Source organism: Castor canadensis, chromosome 11 (assembly GCF_047511655.1).
Source record: "Castor canadensis chromosome 11, mCasCan1.hap1v2, whole genome shotgun sequence".
NCBI lineage: Eukaryota > Metazoa > Chordata > Mammalia > Rodentia > Castoridae > Castor > Castor canadensis.
This window is the reverse complement of record NC_133396.1, coordinates 92,221,586-92,249,069: the sequence shown is the minus strand read 5'-3', so window position 1 is coordinate 92,249,069 and position 27,484 is coordinate 92,221,586. Positions and strand designations below refer to the sequence as shown.

Here is a 27,484-nt window from a genome sequence, read left to right as displayed (position 1 = left end):
TTACTGTTGTGACATATGAAGATGATGAAAATTTTCCTAAAACTGCTTAGGAAATTCTGACTCCTTACATACAATCTTGATAAGTTAAGAGATACTGTATCACACCTGACATGCTTCTTACACAGAATTTGTTTGTCTTTATGGAGCTCTTACATTAAATCATAGAGATTGATGCCTACACAGGAGCATACTATTTTTATACTATTTTTGTGACACCCTTTATCTTATTTTCTCTACTACCCACTGTTCCTCCCTTCTTAGTTAAATCAAAAGAGGTTATACAAATTTTTGAATTATTGTTGCACTAAAATAATGCCATGACCAGTTATACCTTCCTATCATAGCGAGACTGAACTGCTTATATGCATAAGGTTATTCAATGAAAACCCTTCAGATTCTATGTTATGGCACAACACCTTTAGGAGTAAACAACTAGGAAATTCTCCTTACACACTTTTCATCTTATTTTATATTCAGTGAGATTATTTTTAAAGTAGTAAATTAGAGGTAAGGTTTTTAGTTATCTCACATAAATCATTACTTCCCACGGGGTACACATACCTGTATTCAGGCTTACTGCTAGTGCTGCTTTCTCTTAGAAAAGTGCATAGGTCATGGAGACATTTAGAGTGGAGTATTTTCATTCTGTTATATTCACTGTTTTTGGGGTTGTGCCCATCTGACTTTCTGTGACTTACAAGGAAGCTGAGTAACTATGAGCATTCTCCAGAGAGATAGGGATGTACCATGCTTTTTAAAAAAGTTATCTGGGTTTTAGTCAGTATTCCAAACCAGTTTACAGATATACCTATATTAGTTGTTTCAAGTGTGCAGAGCAAGTAGCAGATTGACTCCATTTGACATAGCTCTGGTGCCTACCTGTTGATGATAAACAGTACCTCTCCTTCCCTTGAGGACAAAAGGCAAGAAGCAACTGTAAGAGACTGTAATAATTTCTTTTTTCTTCATAATTAATATGAAGAATGAGGTAACTTTATAATAGTCTAATATTTGTAAAGGCTTGGAACTCTGAAAATCTTTTAAAAAACATTTTAAGACTTTTAATAGCTTCTGCTTATTTGTCACCTCAAAATATATCTCAGGATATAGCTTCATCACCAAAAAGATACTCAGGAAATTATTACGTTTCTGTTTAAGTGTATTCAACAGACCAATTATGGGGATTTGGTGGAGCAGTATACTCCTGCAATCCCAGTCACTAGGGAGGTACAGATTAGGAGGATCTCAGTCTGAGGCTTGCCCCAGGCAAAAAGCTTGAGACCCTATCTGATAAATAATTAAAAAGTGAAAAAAGGGCTGGAGGCATGGAAGAGTGCAGTTCAAACCCTAGTACTGGAAAAAAAAGACTAATTATTTAATATATTTAACTTAGGTCAATGCTGGTGGCCCATGCCTGTATTCCTAGCTACTTGAGAGCCTGAGGTCAGGAGGATCACAGTTTGAGGCCAGTCCAGGGAAGTAGTTGGAGAAACCCTATCTTTAAAATAACCACACTGGAGGAGTGACTCAAGTGGTAGAGTGTCTGCTTTGTAAGCATGAAGCCTTGAGTTCAAACCCCAGTCCCACAATAAAAAGCTGCTGCTGTCTGGACTAATCCTTTCCCAATGCTTATTGTGTAATAAACTAAACTCTAGTGAATTATTGGAACATCAAAGTACAATGTTTTATTAAACAGCCTATATAATTTTGGAGATTGAATTTCAAAAATGTGATTTTTTTAACCTTAAACATTCTAATTTTATTTTTAAGTTATATCTCAATAAAGCTGGAAAGAAACAAAAGAATTTCCCTCCAGAATGGAAGTTTAGTTTTACCATATGCTTTGTTTTTGCTTTTATAAGTTTTCCTTTTTTCCCTCATTAGTGTATATTAATCATACAAAGGGGTTTCATTATGACATTTCCATACATACATGTAATATATTTGATCAAATTCATCCCTTGTATTACTACAATGTGATTCTCTGTCAAATATTGCACTGCTTACTTTAAAATGTTATAAAATCTTAATCTTTTTTTTTTTTTTGGTGGTGCTACTAGGGTTTGAACTCGGCCTCACACTTGCAAGAAGGTACTCTACCACTTGAGCCACTCCACCAGCCCAATCAATTTTTAAAGAAAAATCACAATATGTAATTAATTATTCCTTTTTTTGTAAGAAAATATTAAATGTCTATTTATCTGTAATAGAAGTTAATGAAAGAAAACACTCCAAATAACATGTCTTAAATATAACATGGCATTCTTTTCTGAAGATCATGAATTATGTTTTCTAGAAAAATTTAAAAATGCTTAAGATGTTTATTCTACTGGATGTATACACATATATGGATTTTTTTTTTACTCAAGGTATAAAAAGAACATAAAAGTGTGCAGGAATAGGTAAAAGACCACTGATGTCCAAATGTTGACACTATACTTAGTATTAATTCTGGATAATGATAGTAGCCTTAAATATAAAAAAAAGTTGAAAATAATAAGAAGGGTATTTGAATACACTCCAATAATTATATTTTAACCTCAAACTATAAGCTTCTCAAAGGGAAAGGGACTATTTTTTATTGATGTCTATATCCTTGGATCACATCCAAGTGCTTGTCAATTAGAAGTCACAAACAAAGGAAAATTTAATGTTAAAATAATACAGTAAATCATTTCTTAACCTTGATTATATCTTTATTTTATGCCTTGTTAATTTTGGCTGTCATCATGGAAACTTTTAAGTTTGTGTAGAAATCACACCAATAGCATTAACACAAAACCCCATCAGCTTATATGCTATACTTCTGATTTATTGACAACTAATATCTGATAACAGGAAAGAAACAATATCAAGGAAACCCTTTAATTCCTTTTAAGTATGGGGTGGAATTTGTTGCTATAGAACTCATGCAACTTGACAATAAGAAGTAACATAAGTTTTTATAGTAGTCTTGATTATAGCACCTCCTCTAAAGATATAACTTCAAAAATTCTTTTAAAAAATTCCCCTGATATTTTAGTATGTAGTCATGATTTCTCCAGACAGAACAAAACTGAAAAAACAAATATTTATAGTAAGTCATAAATGAGTGACAATAACAGAAATTGTGACTTCTAAACATATTCTGTTCATCTTTCTGTATGAAAAATTAGAATTTCAAATATAATGCCAGGAAAATAATTATTTTTAAATAGTTGGTTATTGTTATGACTAAGTAGAATTTTAATACTAATACTATTCTTTGTTATGGTGAAGCTGTTATGTTTCTTTTGGCTAGATGAAATTAGATGGATTACTGATGTAATTTTTATATACTGTAACCTAAAGTATTTGGACATTTCCTTTTAGAAATAAAAGAACTAATTTTCTATGATACAGATTATGCTTATATACAGGGTAGATGTGTGCTTCTCAGTATACTTAATTAGATATGTAGCAGTATAATAACAAGTGTACTAACAAGGTCTTAGGTTGGTCTTAATTATGAAGGCAAGTATCTTCATCTATAAAAACATAATAAAAGCTTTTATCTTATCAAGATTAAAAAAATTTCCCATAAAGCACAGGCCCCCTTACCAGCAGTTTGTAAACGCAAGCATTTAATACTGTCTGCAGGATATACAGTACATATACGGACATGTATCTTAGCTATGTATTTAATAAATGTTTTACATTAAGCATAAAATTAAGACATTGTAAAAAGAAGGTACACATTGAAAATAAAATACAGTATGGGAAACAGTGAGATATATCTGTGTTTGAATACTGGCTGTGACTTTTAGAACTCATTTACTCAACAAACATCTATTGATACTATAGAAACAACTTCAAATAAGATAGTCAAAGTTCTTGCCCTTCTACAAACTATATTCTTGTGAAAGGAGACAGACAGTAAGCAAACACAAAAGTAACTGACTAGGGTAGAAGGAGAGGAGTTTCCTTAATAATTTTGTGAGGAAAAGACTCTCTGAGAACATAATATTTGAGCTGAGACTTGAATTACCTTTCAAGTAAAACCAACTATTCAGAAAGTCTGAAGACTATTCAACTAAAGCACAAAGGTGACAAAGTGAAAAAAGACTTCTTGAGTGAGGAAGAGAAAGAAAGCACAGTGAGGGTATAATTAGTAGGCAACTGAAACAAAGACTCCAAAGTTTATGGCTTAACTTGGATGGTTATGACATATATTAAAATAAGACTAGGGGAAGAAGCTGAATATGGAAAACCAACATATTCAATTGAATATGTGAAATAGCAAGAGGCTCAGACAAGTCTCAGCTAAAAAATGTAAGCTTACAGACAGTATTTAAAGCCATGGGATCTGGATGAAATCCTATAGATGGTGGGTACAGTTAGAAAGGAAGATGCCCTCAAAATAGGCTATGGCTAAAGAAGAGAGCTAAAGAGACCCGATGAAATCAGCATTTAAAGATGGAAAAGAAAAGGAGTAAGCTAGCAACAAACATTGGGAAAGAAAAAAAAAAAACAGCTTAGGAGAAAAACCAAGAAAACGGTGTGTTTTGAGAGCTAAAGGGAGTTTGAAAAGGCAGGGCTTAAGACAGTCATGTCAAACACAGCTGAGAGTTAAAGATAAGTATGGTTCATAAGAAGTTGAAGAGTTTGAGAAGTTTTGCATGTGAGGAAGTGAGAAATGAGCAGTAGCTGATATATGATGTGGGGCCAAAGACAGTTTAACTGGCGATTCCAAATTATTTTATTTGCTGCAGAAATGATCCAGTAGAGGGACAAGGAGTGATGACATGAAAGAAGCTCTTGAAAAGGCAAGTAAGATGTGGTCTAGAGTAAAATGTTCTAACTGCTTAGACTTTGAGAAAAATGATACTTCTTCATTGTAACAGAAGGGAAGAAAGAAAGTTGGGTAAAAATAAGTTTATGAATTGGGTGATTGAAAGATAATCTTGGGCAAACTGCTTAACTCTTACAATACTGTTTGTTTAAAAATAATGTCTCCTTTTAAGTGTTGTGCAAGATTAGATAGGGTTATAATAAATAGCAATTAGCACACTCCCTACTACTTACTACCAACAATTCATAAATGTTACCATCATTAATGAGCACATCTCAGATTGTAGACAGATTTGAAACCATTTAAGGAATAACATTTCAAATAAGACAATTAGAATAAACATTAGGTCAGTATGGCATTGAAGCCAGAATTGTTCCTACTCCTTTTTAGTAATTTCATTTAAAACTATACTAGACTGTTCATGTTCCAAAAACAACAACTCTTTGAGCAGTTTTATTTAAGGTTTATATATTTTTTTAAAGAACCACAAACACTGCAAAAAAATTAATGTTTATTTTCTGTGGACTTTCAAGTCCAGATTTTGGATGGATTTAAAGTTGCAGAAAAACAACAACAACAACAACAAAAACAAACTATAGACTACCTGCCAAATAAAATCTAAAATTCTATTTTAACCATCTTAAAAAAAAATTTCACATGCAAACTATAATGTTATAGTTTAAGATATAGATAGGCTTATTTGAAAACAATAATTCTAAGAGTACAAGCTACAATTTTAAAGTTTAACATTTCTACATTATACAAAGGCCTTTATAGAAAGGCCATTATAGAAAGGCCTTGGGTGATGAGTGCGCCCCTCTCTCTTAAGAAATTGTCAAGCCACTCTTTTTCTTTTTTTTTTTGGCAGTACTGAGGTTTGAACTCAGGACCTCATAGTTGTTAGGCAGGCACTCCCACTTGAGCCACTCTACCAGCTCTATTTTGTGTTGGACAGTTTCAAGACTGAGTCTTGTGAACTACATCCCTGGGGCTGGCTTTGAACTTTGACCCTCCTATGAGCCACTGGCACCTGGCTTATCTTCCTTTCTTACTGGGGCAACCAACATCTGGGACTCTCCTAAAAGTTGGATCCTCTATCCTCTGTTTTATCAGGAGATCTGATTAAGGCCTCCACCTTACAAATATTCTTCTGAGTTCTCAATTTGCTTTAAGTTATTGCTTTCCTGAAAGTTATTTAAATCAGTGAATGGGTATTACACACTTTTGATTTAGCCCAACATTTTGATTTTTATGAGAAAGGACATTATTTATTTTGCGAAATCAGATGGTATAACAGTAACTGTTACTTCTATGGTGAAAAATCAGAAACTGACTTCTTTAAAGTATATTTTATTTAATAATATTTCATGTTTATGTATGTAAATATACCCATATAAACACATAATAAAATATATTTATTCTGGCTACCATCCAAAATGTCCTTTGGAGGGTGAATTTCTTGACAAAGACAAGAAGTTGCTAAATTCCAATTGCCAACAAAACAAGGTGGTAGAAAAGATAAAAGATATATGTGAAAAATAAATTTAGTATATATTGAATCAAATAATGTTTAGTGGGAGAGGTTTTATTATAACACTAAAGAAATATAAATTTTTTTGTACTTCACCATGAAGATACATATGTTATGTATAAAATTCCATTTACTTAAATGTGATTTTGAAATTACATTGGTTTATTGAATAGGTTATTTCTTCTATGCATAGGGACCCACTTGATAAGATGGTTGAGTAGATATTATATTAATAATGTTATTTTTACTCTAAGAATAGCTCTTGTATGTGGAAATCAAGTCTTGAAATCCTTAAAATTCTCTTAGATACTGTGGTATCTTCTCTGTCATCAAAAGTGAAAAATAATGTTCTGACTCATTAAATAAACTCAGTTAAGTACAAATTTATGTTGAAACTAAATATACAACATGACAGAAGAAATAACAAATTATTTTATTTGAGGAGACAAAGGCTTGGTTTTTTAAAGGCTTTACAGTAGACACAATTTGATTCTTAATGGTAGTAGGCAGGCAACTCTATTGGGCTCCCTGTCCCACCCTTTGAACACCTCTCCTTTTAGTATTATTAATATTCTAAGTCTTTCTTCCAGGTTTGGCCTTGAACCACTTGACTTGATAAAGTAGGTCACTTGAAAAGGAAGAAAGTCCAATAAAATGAATTACAAAGACAACAAGATTAAACTGATTGCACTGTTTTCATACATCTTAGCTGAAATTCTGCAAATATGCAGTTGGCTGTGGTTTGGCATTTAACAGCATGGGATCAGTAAGGAGGAGGAAATTTTATTCTCATTAACTGCTGCAGATTTACTGCACTGAAAAAGGGCTATGTAACCGGAGATGTGACAGTACAGAAAGATCAAAGGCATGGACTGGAAACTAAATAAACCCTCTGGCTACTTCCTGCAAGGAAAATTCACTTTGGCAATGTAAAACAGAGCCCAGTTAAAAACTACTCTCAGTTTTATGAGCTGTCATAGCAGCTCAAGTGGTTTGGACTGGCTGAGTTTAGAACATTATATTTCCTTGTTTGTATCTTAGATACTTCTATAAGAAGTTTTATAGAGTACCGTCCCTTCCCCCCTGAAAAACATAAGAACAACAAAACACTTTTTTCTTATAGTTGAAACTGAGAGGGATAACCACTAAACTTATTAAAGCAGGTAGGTCTTCATTTGCACATTCCATTCACATTTACTGCAGCTTAATATTTTACTATTAGATTTACTTTGCAATATAAATTTACTTTAATAATTCACCTACAATCTGTACAATTCCAATTCAAAATAAGTGCAAATCAGTTTACACAGCCCATATGGCTCATATCTGAGGAGTGCGCTATTTGTAATAGCACATCTGCAGTGACTATGGGCAATATTGAGAATATGGGAATTAATAGTATATTTTAAAACCTATAGGCCCTGTGTTTCAGCTGTTTTTAAGAAATGTTTAAGAAAATATACTGCGTTTAATGACTTTACTATCAGAAAAACTTAACAATTGTTCCTAAGTACTTCAGTCACACCAACACTCTCTTAAATTAGGAATTTAAGAGATGTGTTACAGTAAATCTCTCTTAAATTAGGAAGTATTTCTGAGTTAAGGAGTAAGCACACTTAGTATATCATTGAATCCAGACTTAAAGGAAACAAAAGATAATCTGCTGTACTTAGTTTTTTGGAGGGTGGCACTAGTTATCAACAAATTGTATAACCAATTGTTATTCTCATTAGGATATAGTGAGCCTTTTATAAAGGTAATTTGTAATGTGTTCCCTTAAAAAATCTCATACTTTTTGAAAATGAGAGCATTTCCTAGGGCAAATATATCATAAGAACACTCATTTCTTTCTTAAAGATTTTCAATTTTCTTTCAAATTTACAATAAATTCTTTTCTTCTGTTTTATTGAGACAGGGTCTTGCTAGGTAGCCCAGCCTGGCCTTGAACTGGAAATCCTCCTGCCTCAGCCTCCTGAGTGCTGGGATTACAAGCATGAACCACCACACCAGCTAAATTTACAATTAATTCTTCTATCTGTACAGCCAAGAAAAATGTAATTAAATACATGTAAAAAACATATGAACTTAAACACTAGATAATGGTGGTGATAAAATTAATTTCCCAGTCATGACTGGATTAACTCCCATGTCATTTCTTTCTAGTACAAAGCTATACCACAATCAATGTGTTAACATGTTTATGGGATCCAGTCATATTCATATTATTCTATTTATAGATCCAGTTATCAGTTTTCCTAAATGAAAGTGTAATAAAATGACAGTAAATATGGTTTTCTTTGGTTTGGGCTCAATACACAGCTAATGTGCATGCCTCCAATAACTTTCTGAAGTTACCAGACAGACAATTAACAATGACTTGGTGAGGGCAGTTCTGTTGCCAACTTCTCTTGCTTCGAAATTTCTTTCTTCTTTTTCTCATCAGGACAAATCTAGTTATATTTCTCAATTTTTAATGGAAAATAAATGACTGAAAATATTTTTCCAACTCAGGACTATAATTTCTCCAGGAATTCCAATTTTCCAGGATCTGAAGTCTTGATTTTTGGCTTGTATTTCTATATTTCAGTAAAATTTACAGTTTGCTAATGCTGATTTGTGATAATCTAATAAAATCTGGACTTAAAGGTTATAGGCCAAGTTACTAAGAAAACTTTAATTCAGTTCTCTTTGGAAATGCACATCATTAATACCCAAGCAGTAGAACTGAATTTCCTTGCCTTTTCAATGTTATAAAGTTATCCCTTATTAAAAAAAAGTCTAAACAGGCTCACAGGATTAAGAATCCCAGCTATAGAAGAGGTCAGGATGATAGAAGTATAAGACCAAGCTCCGTAAAATGTTAACCAATAAATCAGGTGGTGTGGTGGCACGTGCCTGTCATCCTGACTATGTGGGAGGCCATAGACAGGTAGGAGGATCAGGGTCTAAGGTTGTCCTGACCAAAAATGCAAGACCTTATCTGAAAAGCAAGGCAAAAAAAGGGCTGGCAGAATGGTCCAAGTGGTAGAGTGCTTGCCTACTGAATTCAAAACCAAAGTGTTGCCAAAATAAAAAAGTCAAAACAAGTATGACATATTAAGACTAATATATAATAAGCCCATGAAAATTCATTTAATTGGCACAAAACAATAGCATCATGTAGGCAAAATTTTACATTGGGTAATTAGCTTAAAAATGACATGCATGAGGCATTTACCTTCAAGATTGACAATCTTATTTCATTCTCAATTTTTATACAACTGGATTTAATCTGTAGAGAATTTAGTGAACTAATTACTCAAGATATTTTAAAGGTAGTGAACTACTTAATGTGTCAATAAACCCTTACCAGCTTGCCTCCAAGCAAATCTGAAGTAGCAATTTGCAATAAACCTTGTCAAACACATTAAAGTAAAGTAGGTACACAATTTGATGTGCTCCAAAACAAAAGCACCCCTCTTACTCTGAATTAAAAAAAAATTTTAACTTTCTAAAGCACAGTTTGCTGACAGATTAATGTATCTTCTTGTTACCTGGATGTGGCAATGATGTAATAGAGTGCTGGCTCTTACAGAGCTTAAAGGTGTCACTGTTTAATTAGCTGTTGTTTTAGGCTAGTCCTTTAAAACTCTGGTCTTAATTTCCACATTGCTAAAATAGGGACAACACAACTCTTTGCTCTACCTACTCTACTCACTTGGTGATGATCACATGTGATACACGGAGATAGAAATGTTAAATAAATCCAGGTTGTTAGTCTTTGTTTAGTTTTTTTTTTTGTTTGAAGTCTTAAACATTCTTCAAAAATTTTAGAAGGCTCCTAGTCAGTCCATCTTTTTAAATAAGAAAGTAACTAGCAGAATTGTTAAGGGAGCATTCAAAAAGATAAATGAAATTCATTAAGGATTATGCTAGATCAAGAGTCTCAAAATATAAAAACTTTTATGTGAGGCCAGGTATGGTGGTATAGGCATATAATTTCAGCTACTCAGGAGGCAGAGACTAGGAGGATCATCGTTCAAGGCCAGCCTAGGCAAAAACATTAGTGAGACTCCATCTCAACCAATAAGTTGGGCATGATGGTAAATGCCTGTAATTCCAGTTACAGGGGAAGCACAGGAAGGAAGGTCACTGTCCAGGCCAGCAGGGGAAAACACAAGACCATACTCCAAAACAACTAAAATAAAGAGGGCTAGAAAAGTGGTTCAAGTGTAGCGCCTAGCCCTGAGTTCAAACCCTAGTACTACCAAAACCAAAACCAAAACCTTTTATTGCATTGGTTTGATTTTCTCATCATAACTGGCCACATAGGTATTGTCTCATTCATGCTCTTCTGTTTTTTTATCATCCCACGAGTTTAAAAGTCACTACTTTAGGTATCTAGATTTTCCCTGTTATACAGTGTTATCGCTTATGAATTGATTTCAGGAAATTTCACCATACATTTCTACTTCATTAATACAGAAGGTAGGAAGAATTTAAAACGTTCTATTGGTTAAGTTTAAGTACAGACATCATTTATTACCAAGCCTGAAGTGGATGTTTATAAATACTGAAATATTATTTGGATAACTGAATATAATAAAAGTTTGCATAGGTGTGTGTGTTTTTTTTTTTTTTTTTTTTTTTTGCTTTAGTTATTTTTCAGATAGGGATTCCTGATTTTGCCTGGAGCCAGCCTGGGACCAAAATCTTCCTACCTATGCTGCCTGCACAGCTGGGATTACAGCTGCACACCACCACACCTAGTTTGTTGGTTGAGAAGGGCTCTCACTAAATTTTTGCCTGGGCTATCCTTCAAAGATTATCCTCCTTATTTTTGATGAGTAGCTGGTATGAACCACCACACCAGCCTAGGTCTGGATATTTTTAGACAGAATCATATATCCTGTCTGAAAGAGCAATTTTTAAACTAAACAGGATATTGTATTGTTTCCTACCCCTACTGCAGCTTTAAAGAGATTTGACTATCTGTGTTTTAATTATAGTTTAACAAAATTCTGTTTAAACTGAGAAGCAGCTCTTGCAAATATCCAAACCCAGATCCAGTTAAGAAGGAGTATTTAGGGGCATAGGCAAATGTGCATGCCAAGGACAAAGAGTAAACTTTTCATTATCACATATTGTTTAATAACAGCCTTATCTTAAATGGAACAAACCATGTAGCTGATAAAAAAACCAACCTAAATTTTACATGTTGAATTCTAGTCTTAGAAAAAATTACACATTACAATTTAGATAAGATTATTTCTTATATTTTAATGAAATAGTTTGTTCTATTCATTATGATTTTGCAACTAACATTTCAACTATGATTTAATGTTTGAAAAAATAAGAGATCAGAATAAAAGGTACATAGGTATAATATATAACAAGTTTAATGTACAAAAAGTTAATAGTAAAGTATTCTAAGAAAAAAAAAGTCAGGCAATTAACACATAGAAAATGAAAGGATAAGGATCAGGTGGCTTAGATAATGCATACAGCTAGTTCATCTTTGACCTCAGTGAAATGGCCAGTAAATGACATCACTGTGCCCACCACAAAGAATGCCAGGCTCTCTGAAAAATATTTTTCAAAGCCCCAAGGAAACCTAAGCAGTCTCTGTGATTTTTTTTCCAGTTTATGAAAATTGGATTCCTATAAAAGGAAAATGGACCATTTTTTACTGCAACAAAAACTGATTTGTAAAAGCTGAAAGCAGTTTAAAAATACCCTTAACATGAGGTTCTTGTTAGTCTTGAAAAGTAAGAGTTATAATAAAAAACGGTCCAAAAATATGGTATGAATACATAGCATATAACAGAAAAAACTAGTCTTGCTCCTATTATTTTTAATTAGTTTTAATAGCAATTTCCATTTACTCTCTAACAGCAGTTCAGATGTGGGGAGGGAAGATTTACATCTGACGCTTTGGGACTGGCAGCTGCGCAGCGAATGCCTTACAGCCCTAATGCATTTTGCATTAGCTTCAAATGTCAGGAAATCCAGGCGCCAAAAGGTTCAAACCAATAGTGACACATGTCTAAAACCCAGGATTCGCTGTCCAAATGCCAGTATCTATTTTATCAAACATACAGTCTCCCTCTTAGAATGAGATAGATGAGTTTAACAGTTTCCACTGTTTCCAGTTAAACTGCCTCAATATATTGTAACAATGCAGGCATTCAGATTCCTTGACTTGGATTTTAAGAAAAGCACCAATTTGAACTGTTTTAACACCTCTAAATCTGGCTTATTTTCTCACATTTTAACATATTTGTCTTATTACCTACTAAACTTTAGTTATTTTAGGAAAATGCATTTTTCTTTGAATAATTAAAACAATTCCAAGTCATACAAATTAGCTATTTATTCTTTACCTTGCAGGAACTTGGGATCATCTACTTTGCGTGAATCCACTGGAATTGAAATATTAAAAAACACAACAAAGACAGAAAAGCCATGAGAGCTAAGTGCCACTGGTACTCATACTGTGTTTCACATTTTATCCCATATACAGTGTCAGTCAAACCATTAAAAACAATGGTAGTGATAAAAGTTCACCTTTTATACACACATCCTCCTCTATTATTCTTTTTTGAGATAACTTGGCTATGCTTATTTATCAAAGACATATGATAAAGAAGCAGGGAAAGAATTTTTAAGTCATCTGGACCATTTCCCTGATTTAAAGAGAAAGAAAAAACAAAACAAAATTCCAAATAGGTAACATTTTGTCATTTTTTTAAAAATCAGGGTTTTTAATATTTAAAATTAAATTAAGACATTATTCTTTCATAGTTAGCCTAAATTCTTCATGCTATCAAGACTGCTTATTCTCATCTTCACAGTGGAGATGAAGAAAAGGAGTTCAATACCTTCTGTTTAATGAACTTAACATTTCTTGAAAAATATTCCTATTTTATTTAAAAATTAGTTTTAATGGAAAAATTTCAAAACAATGGTTTGAGTCAATGTTATTGAATTGAGTTTTAAATTTACTTACTGAATATCAGAAACTGAAAAGTTAGCCACTAGTTTGAAATTTCACATCTGGAAATTATGCACCAAAATTATCGTACCAAAATATGTAAATAATTATGTAGCAATTTAAAATACTGAAATCTCTGCACAATTAAAAAGTATGCCAAACCTATGGTTTGTTAGTATCAAAGGACAGTATAGAGATCCTATTAAAAAGAGAATCCTAACTAGAAATGATTGAATAAACAACAACAACAAAAAGGAGGTGATTTCAGAATAAGTTTATGTAACAGAGTGTGGAAAAGAATCACCGAATCTTTAGCCATGCTTTATCTTTGCTGGAAAAATTTAGAATCCCCTTTCGTTTGATTTATTACCTACAAAAAGTTTGAGGAAATTCATTGTAAATTATTTCTTCTGGAAATAAAAGGGAAAACGTGATATAGTTACATGATTTAAGGCCTGAAAAACTATAAAAGACAAGAGATGAAAGACTCAACTTTCTCAAAGGAAGTTTTTTAGGTAGGGAAAACAATTCCCAAGTCTAAATGATTATAATAAATAAATATATTACTCTTTTGATTTGAAAAATAATCTTTGGTAAGTTTTATTAACTAATCCTTTAAGTGAACAATACTGTGATGTATCTTTTATAAAGTAAAATAAACTACTTAAGTATTTTTATCCTTAAAAACAAAAACCTTAAATGTTCTCAAAAGATTTTCCCAAAGTCTTTTAAAAATTATTAGCAGAACTGAGAAATCTTTGGACCTCATCCATACCTTAGTCACTAAATATAGCTCAAAACATTTTTATTGTTTTATAAAATGACCATTTTTGAAAACCAGAAATGAAAGATTTTGTTGTGTTGGGTTTATAAGAATGTTATTTTGTATAAATTCACAAAAACATTAAACAAGTTGTTTTGGGACAAGGTCTCCCTATGTAGCCCAGACTAATCTTAAACTACTAACTTCCTACCTCAGCCTTGAAGTGCTGGGATTATAGGCATTTACCACCATACCTGGCAGTATATTCAATAAAAATGTTTAGCTTCTTTGAAGTCACAAGTTTTATATAGTTATAAAAAAAGCTAAAAGCAAGTCTTATTCAAATAAGTAATGAATAATTAGTACCAGTTAGCTTTCTTTAGATTGGCAATATCTGTACAAGTTACAAAGACAATATCCTGTTCATGTGAAATAAGTGAAAGAATTAATAATTATAATAAAATAATCTTATAAATGCAATAAGCAAAATTCTTTGATATAAATGTAAGGATAGTATGCCCAAATAATTTCTTCCTTTTTCAACTGATTCAGAAACCACTATGCAGTGAATTGTCACATCATCTCATATTTATGATTACATAGTCTCTATTTAAATAATTATACCTAATATAGCCAGAAGCATCAGAAGTATATATGCCTTTTAATAGCTTAACCATGTAAACTTCTTGAGGCAAGGAATTTCTTACTCCGACAATCTAGAATATACTGATTAAACTATTTCTCAAGTGCTGTTTTTTATTGAACATCCACTATAGGATACTGAAACAGATGTTTTTCTACCATGCTTTCAAATTTTGGGTGATGATCATGAGTGAACTGTGAAATCAGCTTAGTGGGTTGAAATCTGTGTTTAACAAATGGAACAGAATAAAAAATCATTGTGTATGACAGGTAGTAAGAATAAGTATCCTTTAAAAAATTTTGTTTTACATGTGCATACCTAGGTAGATAATGTATATAAACAAGTATGAATGTGTACAGTAGGCTGCAATATAAAAAGTAATTCTTTTAATGCAGACTGTAGTCAAAAAAGCTGAAAAGGCAGTACAATATATTTTGTTTCCTCCAAGTTAGGAGCATGTGACATTGGAAAGAGTTTAAACTTTGGTGAATTATAGTTCTGGTTCAAGATTTTTGCTCTATCATATCACTTGTATTTATTGGTTACTTAAATTTAAAACTTAAGAGTCTCAATTTCTTTATCAATAAAATGGATATAATTTTTGCTTTCAAATGTCACTGTGCATGTTGAAATTAAAAAGATGTATATTTGTAAATAGATTATACCCAATAGACGATCAGTAATGCTTGCAGTAATTATTGTAATTATAATTGAATTTAAGTAGCTTATTATAAGTGATCACTAAGAGTTATAATATATTGGTCACAACTGTATTGTTTATTTAAAATAACATGGATGCATAGGAAATAGCATATGATAATGAAAAATAAATTTTAGAAGCATAAATTAGATCAGTAATTTAATAGGCTTGAGGGAAAATAGATTATACATTTTAGTAGACTAGCTTTTCAACAGTCACCCTGAATTAAAATACTGCATTTTTAGGAATGGTATAACAAGGGAAATATCACTTATATTTTTTGGCAAGATTTAGTAAGTCTTTAACACCATTAGTAATGAAGCTAGATGTCTGTTGTGGGGAACTTTATTATAACCATGGAACAATGCTCCCTGGAAGATTTTTTTTTCCTTAAATATCTTAGTTGAATGTTATCTACAGTAGAAAAGTCCTCAACATTATCAAAGCATCAACTTTTTAATACAGTGATATTTAAATAGTTGTTAAAATACTTGTCTTATTCTCTCTGTCTATATTCTACTATCTTTGTAAAGCAATCAGGAAATGTGTTCTTAATTTAGTAAAAGTATTGTCTGTTTCAATAGTCTATATTTTCCAAAGTGATAAAGCATACTTTTTCCAGATCTGTGATCTCCATTTGTTATATAAAAACATGACTTCATAAATTAAAATCAAACATTCATGTTCTTGAAGGGATTGATGGTTTTTTCTTCTCAAAATGAAAAAGAGAAATGAGGAGTGAAGAAAATCCTAATTTTTTTCAAAAACGAAGGAAACACCATAAATTAGATTTTTCTCAGAAGACTGTTTACCTGCCAGGAAATGAATGCTGCCCAACTACATCTCCATTTTGAAGGTGATAATCATTGAAGAAATCTGGACTTATGGCTCCTTCAGAAGCAATTAATCCATCTAGAAAGAAGGAAAATAGTTACTAGTGAAATGTATTTGTAAGGAATAAAGAGGCAGACACCCTACCAAGAAACACACTAAGAAAAATGACCTGTGTATTTAATCTGGTAAGAAAAAATGTTAGCATTATACACTGTTCTTTCTGGGACTATGCAGAGAAGACAGTATGTATTGTTTTGCTCATAAGAGTTCAGCATAATAGTTCAATACTTATTGAGCGTCTACTATGTGCTAGAACAGAGATGAGTAAGATGGGGTATGCCTTCAAGGGGTTTACAGTATTGTTGCAAAGAAAAGGCAGGAAAAGGTAAGAAGGTGAGGTGAGGTGTGCAGGTATCAGTAAGGGTGGTCCAGGCTAAGAAAGGGCATGAGTAAAGGCAAGGTGGCATTACACAGTATGGCGCTGGCAAAGAGCAGTACTTCAGTATATTTCGTATTTTATATCCAAGACACCTTCATTTGTGTAGTGTTATTAGGAAACTGGTTATGTCAAAAAAGTAAATTTGCAAATAAGCAATACTTGACAATTTAAATGCCAAACATTAAAACATACATACAAACTTACATTTAAATTTTCTGTAAGTATAGTTTACACTCTTGGTATTCTTAAAAGGGTGTACTGTATAAAACAAATACTTACTGATGACTTTCATTATAAATATCAATTATTAGAATATTATATAGTCATACCCTCAGGCTATCAGATGTATTTGATTCCCTATATTAAATGGCTCTATGCTACAATTTTTTTTCTGTACTGGAATTTGAACTCAGCCTTGAGCTTGCTTGGCAGGCACTATACCACTTAAGCTATCTTCCACACCCTTACTATGCTTTTCAAGTTTTCTTTTTTGCTTATGAAGTATTTCTTTTCCTAAAAATAAGCCTTTTTTTTTGCTGATTTTAGAGTTGTATTACTTTATCATTTGCACTAATCTAAGAATCAAGATAGCCTATTTCTTAAATAGAATTATGAGTAAGTTAATAGAAAAGATCTGAGGAAAGAAAGATCCATGTGATAACTTGAGGGTTGTCCTAGGCATGGAGAAAACACTTTCTTGTATGGATTTTGTAAAAAATATCCAGAGGTTTTGAGGACTTTCAGAGTTCTCTTTATTGAAAGTATGCTGGGTTGTTGAGTCTAGATACAAATATTGGCCAGGTCATAGCCACACCACATTGTTCAAAAATTTGGTACACAGAAGGCAAATTATTCAGTCACCAAATGATTATTTTATTATTAACACATGCATGATAATACTGTGTTAGGTCCTGTGGAAATATATAAAATTATAACACATAATCTCTGCTTTAAAGAATGTTAGCTTGCTGGGTACTGCATAAAATTACCACACTACTCATTTGATATATATCCACTTGTGACAATATCATGTATTAATGGCTTATATTATGATTTAATTGTTGAATCACTAATGGATACCTTTGGTATTTGTCTGATTACTTTACTAAATTTAAAGTAAACTTGAGTGTTCATTAAAAGTTTTAGTAATATTTGATTCAGTTTTTATGTTCACTAGAAGTTAAAGATTCTATAAATCAAAAGATCAGCTAAACATGGAGAAGATACAATAAATGCAATTATGGGAAGAGCCAAGACACCACAGATTGACAGTAAAATAGCTAAATAAATAAATGTTTTATTTGCTTCTAAGATTTTGTGGAAATGTGGCTAAAATTAACAAGGTTGAGAAAAAAACTCTTAAGTTACTCTGCAAAATCAAAACCAAATAATCAAGCATCGGGGTTTGAAAAACCTGCCAATTTTAGAGAAATAAAGCCAAGTAAAATGTCAAAATAAACTTAATACTTTAAAAATGAATGCAAATCTGTACAGCATTATATACATTTAGGTTATTAAATTATACAGAATTACAGTTTTATAATAGTTAGGTGCCACACTTTCTCAGATGCTCCAAGTAACAATGATAAATAAAGACAGCTATGAACAAAATGAAGTATATTCTGGGACAGTGATGAAATCAAAGCAAATCTGTCAACCTCTTGGTTGCTACTTAAAAATCTCACTTATAAAAATTATATATAAGAGTAAAAATTACAAGTTGGGCACCAGTGGCTCATGTCTGTATTCCTAGCTACTTGAGAGGCTAAGATCAGGAGGATTGTAGTTCAAGGCTACCTGGGCAAAGAGTTTGCGAGACCCCCATCTTCAAAAATAACCAGAGCAAGATGGACTGGAGGTGTGGCTCAAGTAGTAGGGTGCCTTCTTTCCAAGCATGAAGCCCTGAGTTCAAACCCCAATAAAAATCACCACAACTTAGTATCTTGTAATATATTATTACTGAAATAACTGTTACTTGAAGTCAAACAACAATTTAATATTGGGCTCTTTGGTAAGCCAGCTAAAAGTGAAACTGACTTTGTGAAATAGTTGTCAATAAAGTAGAAAATGAGAAAAACAAACAGTTAATATATTAACTTATTTGGCTTATACCTAATAAGATACAACATGAAACACCTAGGTAAGTAAAAATTATGGTTTTTGCAATGAGTTTGAGACAGAAACAAATCATTTAAACTTCATATTCTAGGAATATACTCTAGGAATGATGAAGAACAATTAAAGTATAAAGCCATTTCTACAGAAAGTCAATATAGCTTTATAAGTTACAATATACTTTGTCTGTGGCTACAAAGCACCCAAGCAAACAGCTTTACTTCCGTGACAGCAGAAGAAAATAATCAATGACTGTAATCATGACAATTTTAGACTCAAAGAAAAAACATACTAAAAGGGGATGCTAGTCTTATAAGAGTAAAATTCTTAAAAAAAAAAAAAAACCAAGGGAGAAACAGATATGCGCTGACTGATACTTAATTAGAAGGGTAATATGAATGATTAGGAAACAGCAAATGCCATTTCATTTTACAGTGAAAGATAAGACCCAGAGACTGCAGGTCATTTAACTGAAACTCTGTGGCGGAATAGTTACTAAAGCTGCTTCTATGGGATGCAGCTAGAATTTCATGGAGACCCAAGGGCTTAATAAAAAGGATCAAGCACTCAAATGAGTATTTATCTGATGTTTCTGAGGTACAACTGCACACAGCCAAAGATTTCCATCACGATCTACAAGAGCTTTACTTAGTCCATGGACTTCATGGAAATGACCTAGGCAAAATAACTCATAAACTAAAAAGTACAGACAACAAGATCTCTAAACTAACAGCATGAAATTTTTACTGTCGAATGTCCATTATATCATCAGGGTATAGGTATTTTTAAAAAAACATGAGAATGTCTAATGATAATATTTCCCCTCAAATTTGAACATAACTTTTTTCATTTTTCTATCAGTTACTGCTATTAACAAATTTTGGTATATAAAATATGTGTAATTCAATTTTCTCACAAAATTATAAATCATTCATTTTAATTATAAAGTATCACATAAAATTATGATTTTTATTTTAACAGGTTAATTTAAATGAATTAACTTTAAAAATGTGTGTAACTTTAAAAATCTGTTCTAAAATTTTAATTGTATTAAAACAACAAAGTTGAAAACTGAAGCAATTAATAGTTTTGTTCAATTTTGAACACTGGGAATTGATTTACAATGACAGATAGCTATCAATCTTCAAAGGAAGAAACTTGATTCTAAGAATATTCTGATAAACAAAAAAATCACATCTTATATATTTCACATCATTTTAGATCATGAATACTGAATATGTAAGGAACAGCTGCTTGCTATTACTGAGCTACGAAATTCTGGCTGGTTGAAATTAATGATCTATTCCATCTGGTTTGAAACACAAAGCAGTATTTCATAACTACTGTAAAGTTCAGTTACGAAGAAATCTATTCAATTTTCAAAGAGAAGCATAAATTTTTGGGAATTCAAATATCTATATCAAGTATAAAAATAAATATAGTATTTACAAGAAGTTTTACCAGGTACCAGTGGCTCATGTCTGTAATCCTAACTACTAAGAAAGCAGAGAGCAGGAGGATCATGATTTGAAGCCAGCTTGGGCAAATAGTTCACAAGACCCTATCTCGAAAACCCCTTCATAAAAAAGGGTTAGTGGAGTGGCTGAAGGTGAGAGCCCTAAGTTCGAGCCCCAAGTACCGCCAAAAAAAAAAAAAAAGTTTGCATAATGTAAATTTATGAAAACATGTGAATGAATATTCATGATTTTTTATTAGATGTGATGCTAATCATTAGTGATGCTAAATTATATTTATCATCCATTCACTAGTCACACACAAACTGTTCTGATGAGATAAAACACAAAACATTTTGAAAACCTGTATTGAGAACACTTAATAAATACATGATAGGAATACATAGTAGGAGAAAAAGGTGAGTCATTAATTCAGATATAATTACTTTAACACTTTTTTTTCCCGTGATGTTAGAGCCTGTGCGAGCTTGGCAAGCTCTCTACCACTGAGCCACATTCCCAGCTCTAACACTTTATTTCCAGTTTTCCATAGCTCCTCATTAAAAATTCTTTCCTTCCTTTCCTTTCCTCAGCTAAATGACTTTAATGCAATATTGGTAACAGTGGAAAATATTAAAAGCCAAAATATGCAAAAATTTACCAATCTCTATTATAAACTCCTCCCTACGAAAAAATGTAATATATGTAAATTTTACCTTCAACACATTAGCAAAGTTTATAAGGGGGAAAAAACTATTGCTATAAAGTATTTAAATCTTCCCAATAATCTCCAAATAGCAGTTTGAAATGAAAGGAGACTAAAGCAAAACTAAACTGTTAAGATCAAATACATAGGAAAACAAAATACAAATCAATAAGTTATATATTTAATAATGTAGAACAGAGAAAAATGAATAGTGCATTACATTTTGAACAGAAGTCAGAAATCTTGACAATGCTTCTTTTAGTTCTACATTCTAGGAAGTAATAAACTTCTAAGAGCAGCTAATTTTATTGGCTATACACTTAAAATTATGATCACATCAAAGACTAAGTTGGGAAAAATATTAGTATTATTAGATTTGTTTGGTGTATACAGAAGTTACATTGAAATTATTAGCAGAAGACTGTATACTAAAAGAAGTGCTTACAAAATTTGGGAAGGTGTAAGATTGGTGGACGAAAATCCATATTAATAGCACACAAATTGTTTATTTTTGCCTGGATATTACCTTACCTGAGTTGTAGAAAAGGTCAGGTCTTTCGAGAATATCTCCTTCATGGATGTATGGCTCAATTCGATCATCACCATACAAGTACTGTTCACTCTCATCCATCTGACGGCTCTCTACCATCTCCAGCCACTGAGAATTATGCCAGCGGAACTTTTCACTCTGAATTTTCTTTGCCCATTCTTCATCATATTCCTATTGAAAAACAAATAGTCAACTGTTATTATGTAAGTTTACTTTGTTGGTATTAAATAGATATACTTTTATTTAATAAAAAAAGAATTTTGAGAGCCTTCATTTGGGGTAGAGAGAACATTAAAAATACCTGTCCAACAAATGCAGTAATATTATTGGACATGGGTCACATGCTAAGGGGAGAACACGTACAGGAGGAATAAGGAAAGGGAAGGAAACCTAAAACTTGAAAGTGTTTGATGTGCTCACTGTAGAGGAGCTAATAAAGCAATCTTAAACTGACAGAGGCCACTATCGGATAGTGACCAGGAGGTACTGAAGAGGTCTGGTAGTGATGAACCAATTCAGGTTGTAATATACATGTGCATGGAAGCAATGTTAGGACTCTCTCTGTATAGCCATCTTTATGTCAAGCTAGCAAAAATGCTATGTCTTTCTTACTATCGCTTACGTTTTCTCTTCAACAAAATTGGAGAAGAGGGCAGAACAGGTTCTGCCTGGAAGCGAAGGGGATGGGAGGCAGTGGGAGGGGTAGACAGGGGGAAGAGATGGCCCAAAAATGTACACACATAGGAATAAATGTATAAACAATTAAAAAAAATACCTGTTCAAGGAAGGTAAAATGGATCCCTGTCTGGGAATGGGAGGTGAGAGGATAAATGGAGAGGGTGAAGAACAACAAATATGGCAGATGTACTTTGTATATGTGTATGAAAATAAAATGATGAAATCTGATAAAATTATTCTAAGAAGGCGGGATGGGGGATGAGAGGCAATGATGAATCTAATTAAGATACGTTATAAGCACATATGCAAATGTCACAAGGAAACCCCCATCCAATTAATATATGCTAATAAAAATGTTAAAAAAATGTTCTGATGCCCCCCAAATATCTGTTGAGATCATTTTATATAATAGCTAATAAAAAGCAACATTAAATAAGTCTCTGTTCGTTAATTATCAATTACTAATGATAATACCAAACACTGGAAAAGTTTAAATTTCAAATTCTAATTTAAATATTCTCTAAACATTGCCAGAATTTAGGTAAACAATGAGGCTTCAGCTTCCGTGAGTTCTTGTGGCTATAATTATTTGTGGCACTAATGACAGGTGGCTAACATGACCTCTTTTGATGTAACTTTTAGCTTAGATAACACTGTTGGGGGGCAAGGGAGCACAATTAAAGTCCTGATTATAACTGATGAAATAATTTACTTCAGAAAACAGTATAACTGAATTATTTTTATTCTAACCACAAATTAATGATATGTCTTATTTAGCTATAATCATTTATTTAAATTTCCATTTCTTACTATGACACCTCTGTAACACCCATCATAGAGAAAGTTTTTGGTGAATGGGCAAATCCCTATAAGCTACCACAGAACCTTATCTTTCTACTTGTCTCATAGGTTGTAGAAGTTTGTTTTTTTTTAATAGTATTTTAACTGATACATAAAAACATAAAATTATATATATATGGGGTATCAAGTAGTATTTTGACACAGGTACACATTTTATAAACCTTAAATGAGGTTACACCTATCTCTTCAAACACTTATTATTTCTTTATGATGAAAATGTTCAAACTTCTTTCTTTTAGGTTTTTGAAATATACAGTACATTATAGTTATCTAGTCACCCTCCTGTGCACAGTACACCAGAATCTCTTAATCCTATCTAACTACACAAGTTAGTACTCAGTGAGCATACATTTCCTGATCCTCCACAATCCCTATTCTCCCTAGCCTCTGGTAACTACCATTTATATTCAAATTCTGTGACATCAAATTTCTTATATTTCATGAGTAAGAACATGTGGTAGTTGTCTTTCTGTGCCTGGCTAATTTCGTTTAATATAATGATATCTAGTTCCATCCAGATACTTGCAAATGACAGGGTTTCATTCTTTTTATGGCTGAATAGTGTGTTCCATGCTTTATGCCTACCACATTTTCTTTGTCCACTCATCCAGTTAGTGGACAATGTTTTGGCTGATTCTATTTCTAGAATATTGTGAATAATGCTTCAATTAACCTGGGAGTATGGATGTTTCTACATAATGATTTCATTTCTTTTGGGTTTATATCCAGGGATTGTAGTATCATATAGTAAATCTGTTTTTAACTTTTAAAGACTACTTCTGATTAGTATATTCACTTAACAATGGAGAATAGAAATGATGGTGTAGAAAATAATAACACTTCTCATAATAAAATAATAAATAAAAAGGCTTCTTAATAATAAAAAGATACTTCTCATTTTAGCCCTAGGGTTCTTGGTTTAAATTTCTCTGTCCTGTCCTTACATATATGGCATTTAAAAGGGAGTTAGAATGGTACCCTGCAGTGTCAAGTTGACCATGATAACCAGAGATGACCAAACATACATTTTGGTCAAATGCTGGCCAAATTTTAGTCTAAGTTGAGACTCAAGTAAAAATCATCATTGTGGAGTAAATTTCTGGCATGTAAGAAGAAATCTGACAGTTTATAATAAATAGTAGTCATATAGTAATTTTCTGTTAAAATTTTGCTTATTCAATTTTAAGTTTCTTTCATATTCTCAATAACTTTCTTAACAGTGTTAGCTATCAGATCCAGTGTTCTATATTATACATTTTTGAAAATGGTGAAGGTAGAAGATAATTTTTGGCTATGGTATTGTTAACTGCAATTTTGCCATCAAATTATTAAGCTCTCCTTTTTTAATAGCTATTAACATTTCTATTAGTTATCAATCTATAACCTAATATAATTACTTAGAATTATATAAAATTAAGAGCTACCATGAAAATTCATTATTTCATTTTAATTTAAAAATAAAAATTATTCAACTGATAAAATTTCAATATGTATACCTTCAGTTATACACATCAAACCTGTATTTGAAATTGACTACTCAGATATAAACAGTAAGTTCAAATGCTGCTTTGTTGGTATGACTAATATGGTCACAATGATTAGATGTAATGGTAATTTATCCAGTCATTAACCACACACAAATTGTTCTGATAAAATGAAATGAGACATATAAAACATTTAGAAAATTTATAATGAGAACATTTAAAAAATGTTAGCCATTACAGTTAATTAATTCAAGTAACAGTGCTCTGAAAAAGACACCATAATTATGCCCATTTTACAAATGAGAAATTGAGGCCAAAAACAGTGTAATAACTTGACCTAGGTTAAACAACTGGTTGGGGTTATTGTAGCACTGGAAACCTTGGATCAACAATGTGGAAGAGGATAAAGAAACACATGGCAAGACCACTACAGAACAGATTCTACACTGAATGAGAATATAGTAAGTCCCCTCCAAGGTCAACTTAAGTCTCCTCCAAGGTCAACTTTCAGCTCCAAGAGCCTGTGAATGGCTTGAATTGTTGACCAAGTAGTGGTAGGAAAGGTGGAAGTAGCTTCTGGTCTGGGAAACAGATAACAAATTGTATTTTCAAGCATGTTTTCTCTGACTGGGCCACACCTTCGAGGGCATTGGGAAAAGACAAAGTTGGAAGATAATATGCATAATGTTCCTATAAGCAGTTTCATTGTTTACAGATTTTGGTAGTTCAATTTGTTTTTCCAAAACTAAATAAAATATTAAGTGATGCCTAATTACATAATATAGACACCCTGGGCAACTTTTAAGTAATTTAGAATAAATGCTAAACCTTTTAAAAAATTTTATGTGACCTCAACAGTACACTTTTTGGTGCCATGTGCGGCTCTGTACATGTGCTTTAGTAAATTTGCAAAAAGCAAAAAGATATTATCATATTAGAAGTAGACAGATAATTTACAAGGATAATTATGTCCTTCCTGTAGAAAAAAAAGGATGAACTTAGCCATTTAGGCAAAACATTTAATGCATAAACAAAAAGCAAAATGGTATTTTGGGAACAAATTTTCCATATTACTTGGCTGTTTATTCTAAAAGGTGAGTTAGTCACAGGTCACCCAAATTCTAAGAATATGTCTTGTAATACCAGAAATCCTATTCAATCCACATGACTCACTGGAGTAATTGGGTTTTTTTTTTCTTTTAAGAATAGTAGCTTGCTTCCATTGGCAAGAGATATAAAACTAACTTTTCAATTGGCTAGAAAAAAATTTAAATCTGATTAAATTATCCAGATAAAGAGGTATTCAGGAAAATGTATGATCTAGTGTTTTACTGCAATTTAACTTTCAAGCATATGAACAACTAATGCAAAAACAGGAGTTAAAATTCTGTCAAGTGCCCAAGGCACATAAAAAAATGGAGTTTGCTCTTCCATTAAAACTTACCTTGTAGGGAGAGGGGGGGAAATGTGGGGGAGGGGGGCAGTGTGGAGAAATGACCCAAACAATGTATGCACATGTGAATAAATGAACAACAACAACAAAAAAAGCAGGTCCCACTAAAAAAAGGAGAAAAAAAAACCTACCTTGTAAAAATACCTATGAAATGTTACAGATGTAGGAAATAGCAAAGAAAGAAAGAAAGACAGAAAAGCCATACATCCATAATATGTGTTTATCCAGTAATTCTCTGTATGAAGAAAAAAATTCTTACTTACTATGAATTATCATGTTATACCTTTACAGCCCACTGAATTTATAGATATTATTAATATGGTGTGTTATAATACAAAGTACAGTGAAGTAGGAGGCAAGAGACCTGGCCTCTGGTTCTAGCTCTGCTACTAATTGAAGTATACAACTTTCTAAAGTTATTTTAATCTCTTTTAGTATCAGACTCATTTGTAAAATGAAATAAATCTAGGATTAAACTCTTACATTCTATAAATAAAAATCTATGATTATAACTATTAGCTTATAAAGCTATTGAAACATTATCCCAAACAACTGAACAATATTGGTAGTACAGGAGATTCTCTTAAGTTAAATAGCAACTTGAAATGATTATCTAATGTCAAAAATTTTTAATAAATTAAACAAAAATCAACTCCTTCAAACATCCCTCCCCCAATATTTAATTCACTCTTACATACCCACTCCCTACCCCATGCCAAGATAGAACTATGAGAATTTAGGTATATCACAGTTCAATCACAGCTAAGATATGTCTAGAAATATTCTAGAAAGAGCTGTTTTTTTCTTCACTTTTGAAACACTTTTTTCCCCCATAAGGAATATACCCTCGGATTCTGTTTTTAAGTCTTGAGTCTATCCCATATTTAAAGGAAAACATACTTTGGCTTTTATTTTCTTCTTTTCTCAGCTCCTGATATTATGATCTTAAGCACTGTGTTTCCATAAATTCTAAAGTATCATGAAAGACTTATGGTTTGATTTTTCATGGAATGTGCCATCCTTTTTGAAGTCCTATATCATTTTGTTTACTACTTAACCACTGAAACATTATGAAGCCTTAACCAGCCTATTATCAGAGTCTGTTCACTATCAGGAAAACTCTTTGTCACTGGCTTCCGTCACACCTTGTATCTGATTAACACGCTATAGGATAACATAAAGCTACATAAGTCTGCTTTGTGTTCCAAAGGAGCTGATGGAAAACAGACTTTCCTTTCTCCTTTAATGTGGCAGCTCCCTAATTGAGACTGTAATATGGTTTACTTAATATAATTTTTCATATTAAATTAAAGGTCTAGAATAATTTAGTTGCTCATTAAGATTAAGGCAATAGCTGCTAAATTTTTTTTATCTTAGAAAATACTTCACAATGACATATACACATAGATATATACATAAACCATACATAATAAAGTTCCCAGCTTTAATGCACATACTTTTTCTCAACAGAAATGTCCCAAGTGTTGACC

General features: G+C 32.2%; 1 protein-coding gene across 3 annotated transcripts in view; it reads right to left on the bottom strand.

Moving 5' to 3' along the window:
- Positions 1 to 27,484, bottom strand: part of Kifap3 (kinesin associated protein 3) — a 129,638-nt gene that overhangs the window by 13,659 nt on the left and 88,495 nt on the right. For 2 of the 3 annotated variants that reach the window (XM_020171058.2, XM_020171057.2), the window contains exons 18-19: positions 21,500 to 21,689; positions 16,233 to 16,332 (exon numbers count right to left, since the gene is read on the bottom strand). In XM_020171058.2, coding sequence (XP_020026647.2) covers positions 16,233 to 16,332; positions 21,500 to 21,689 — 290 coding nt within the window. Of the gene's footprint in view, positions 1 to 12,703; positions 12,743 to 16,232; positions 16,333 to 21,499; positions 21,690 to 27,484 lie in introns of all 3 variants that reach the window. The other variant, XM_074047515.1, reaches the window with a different exon arrangement.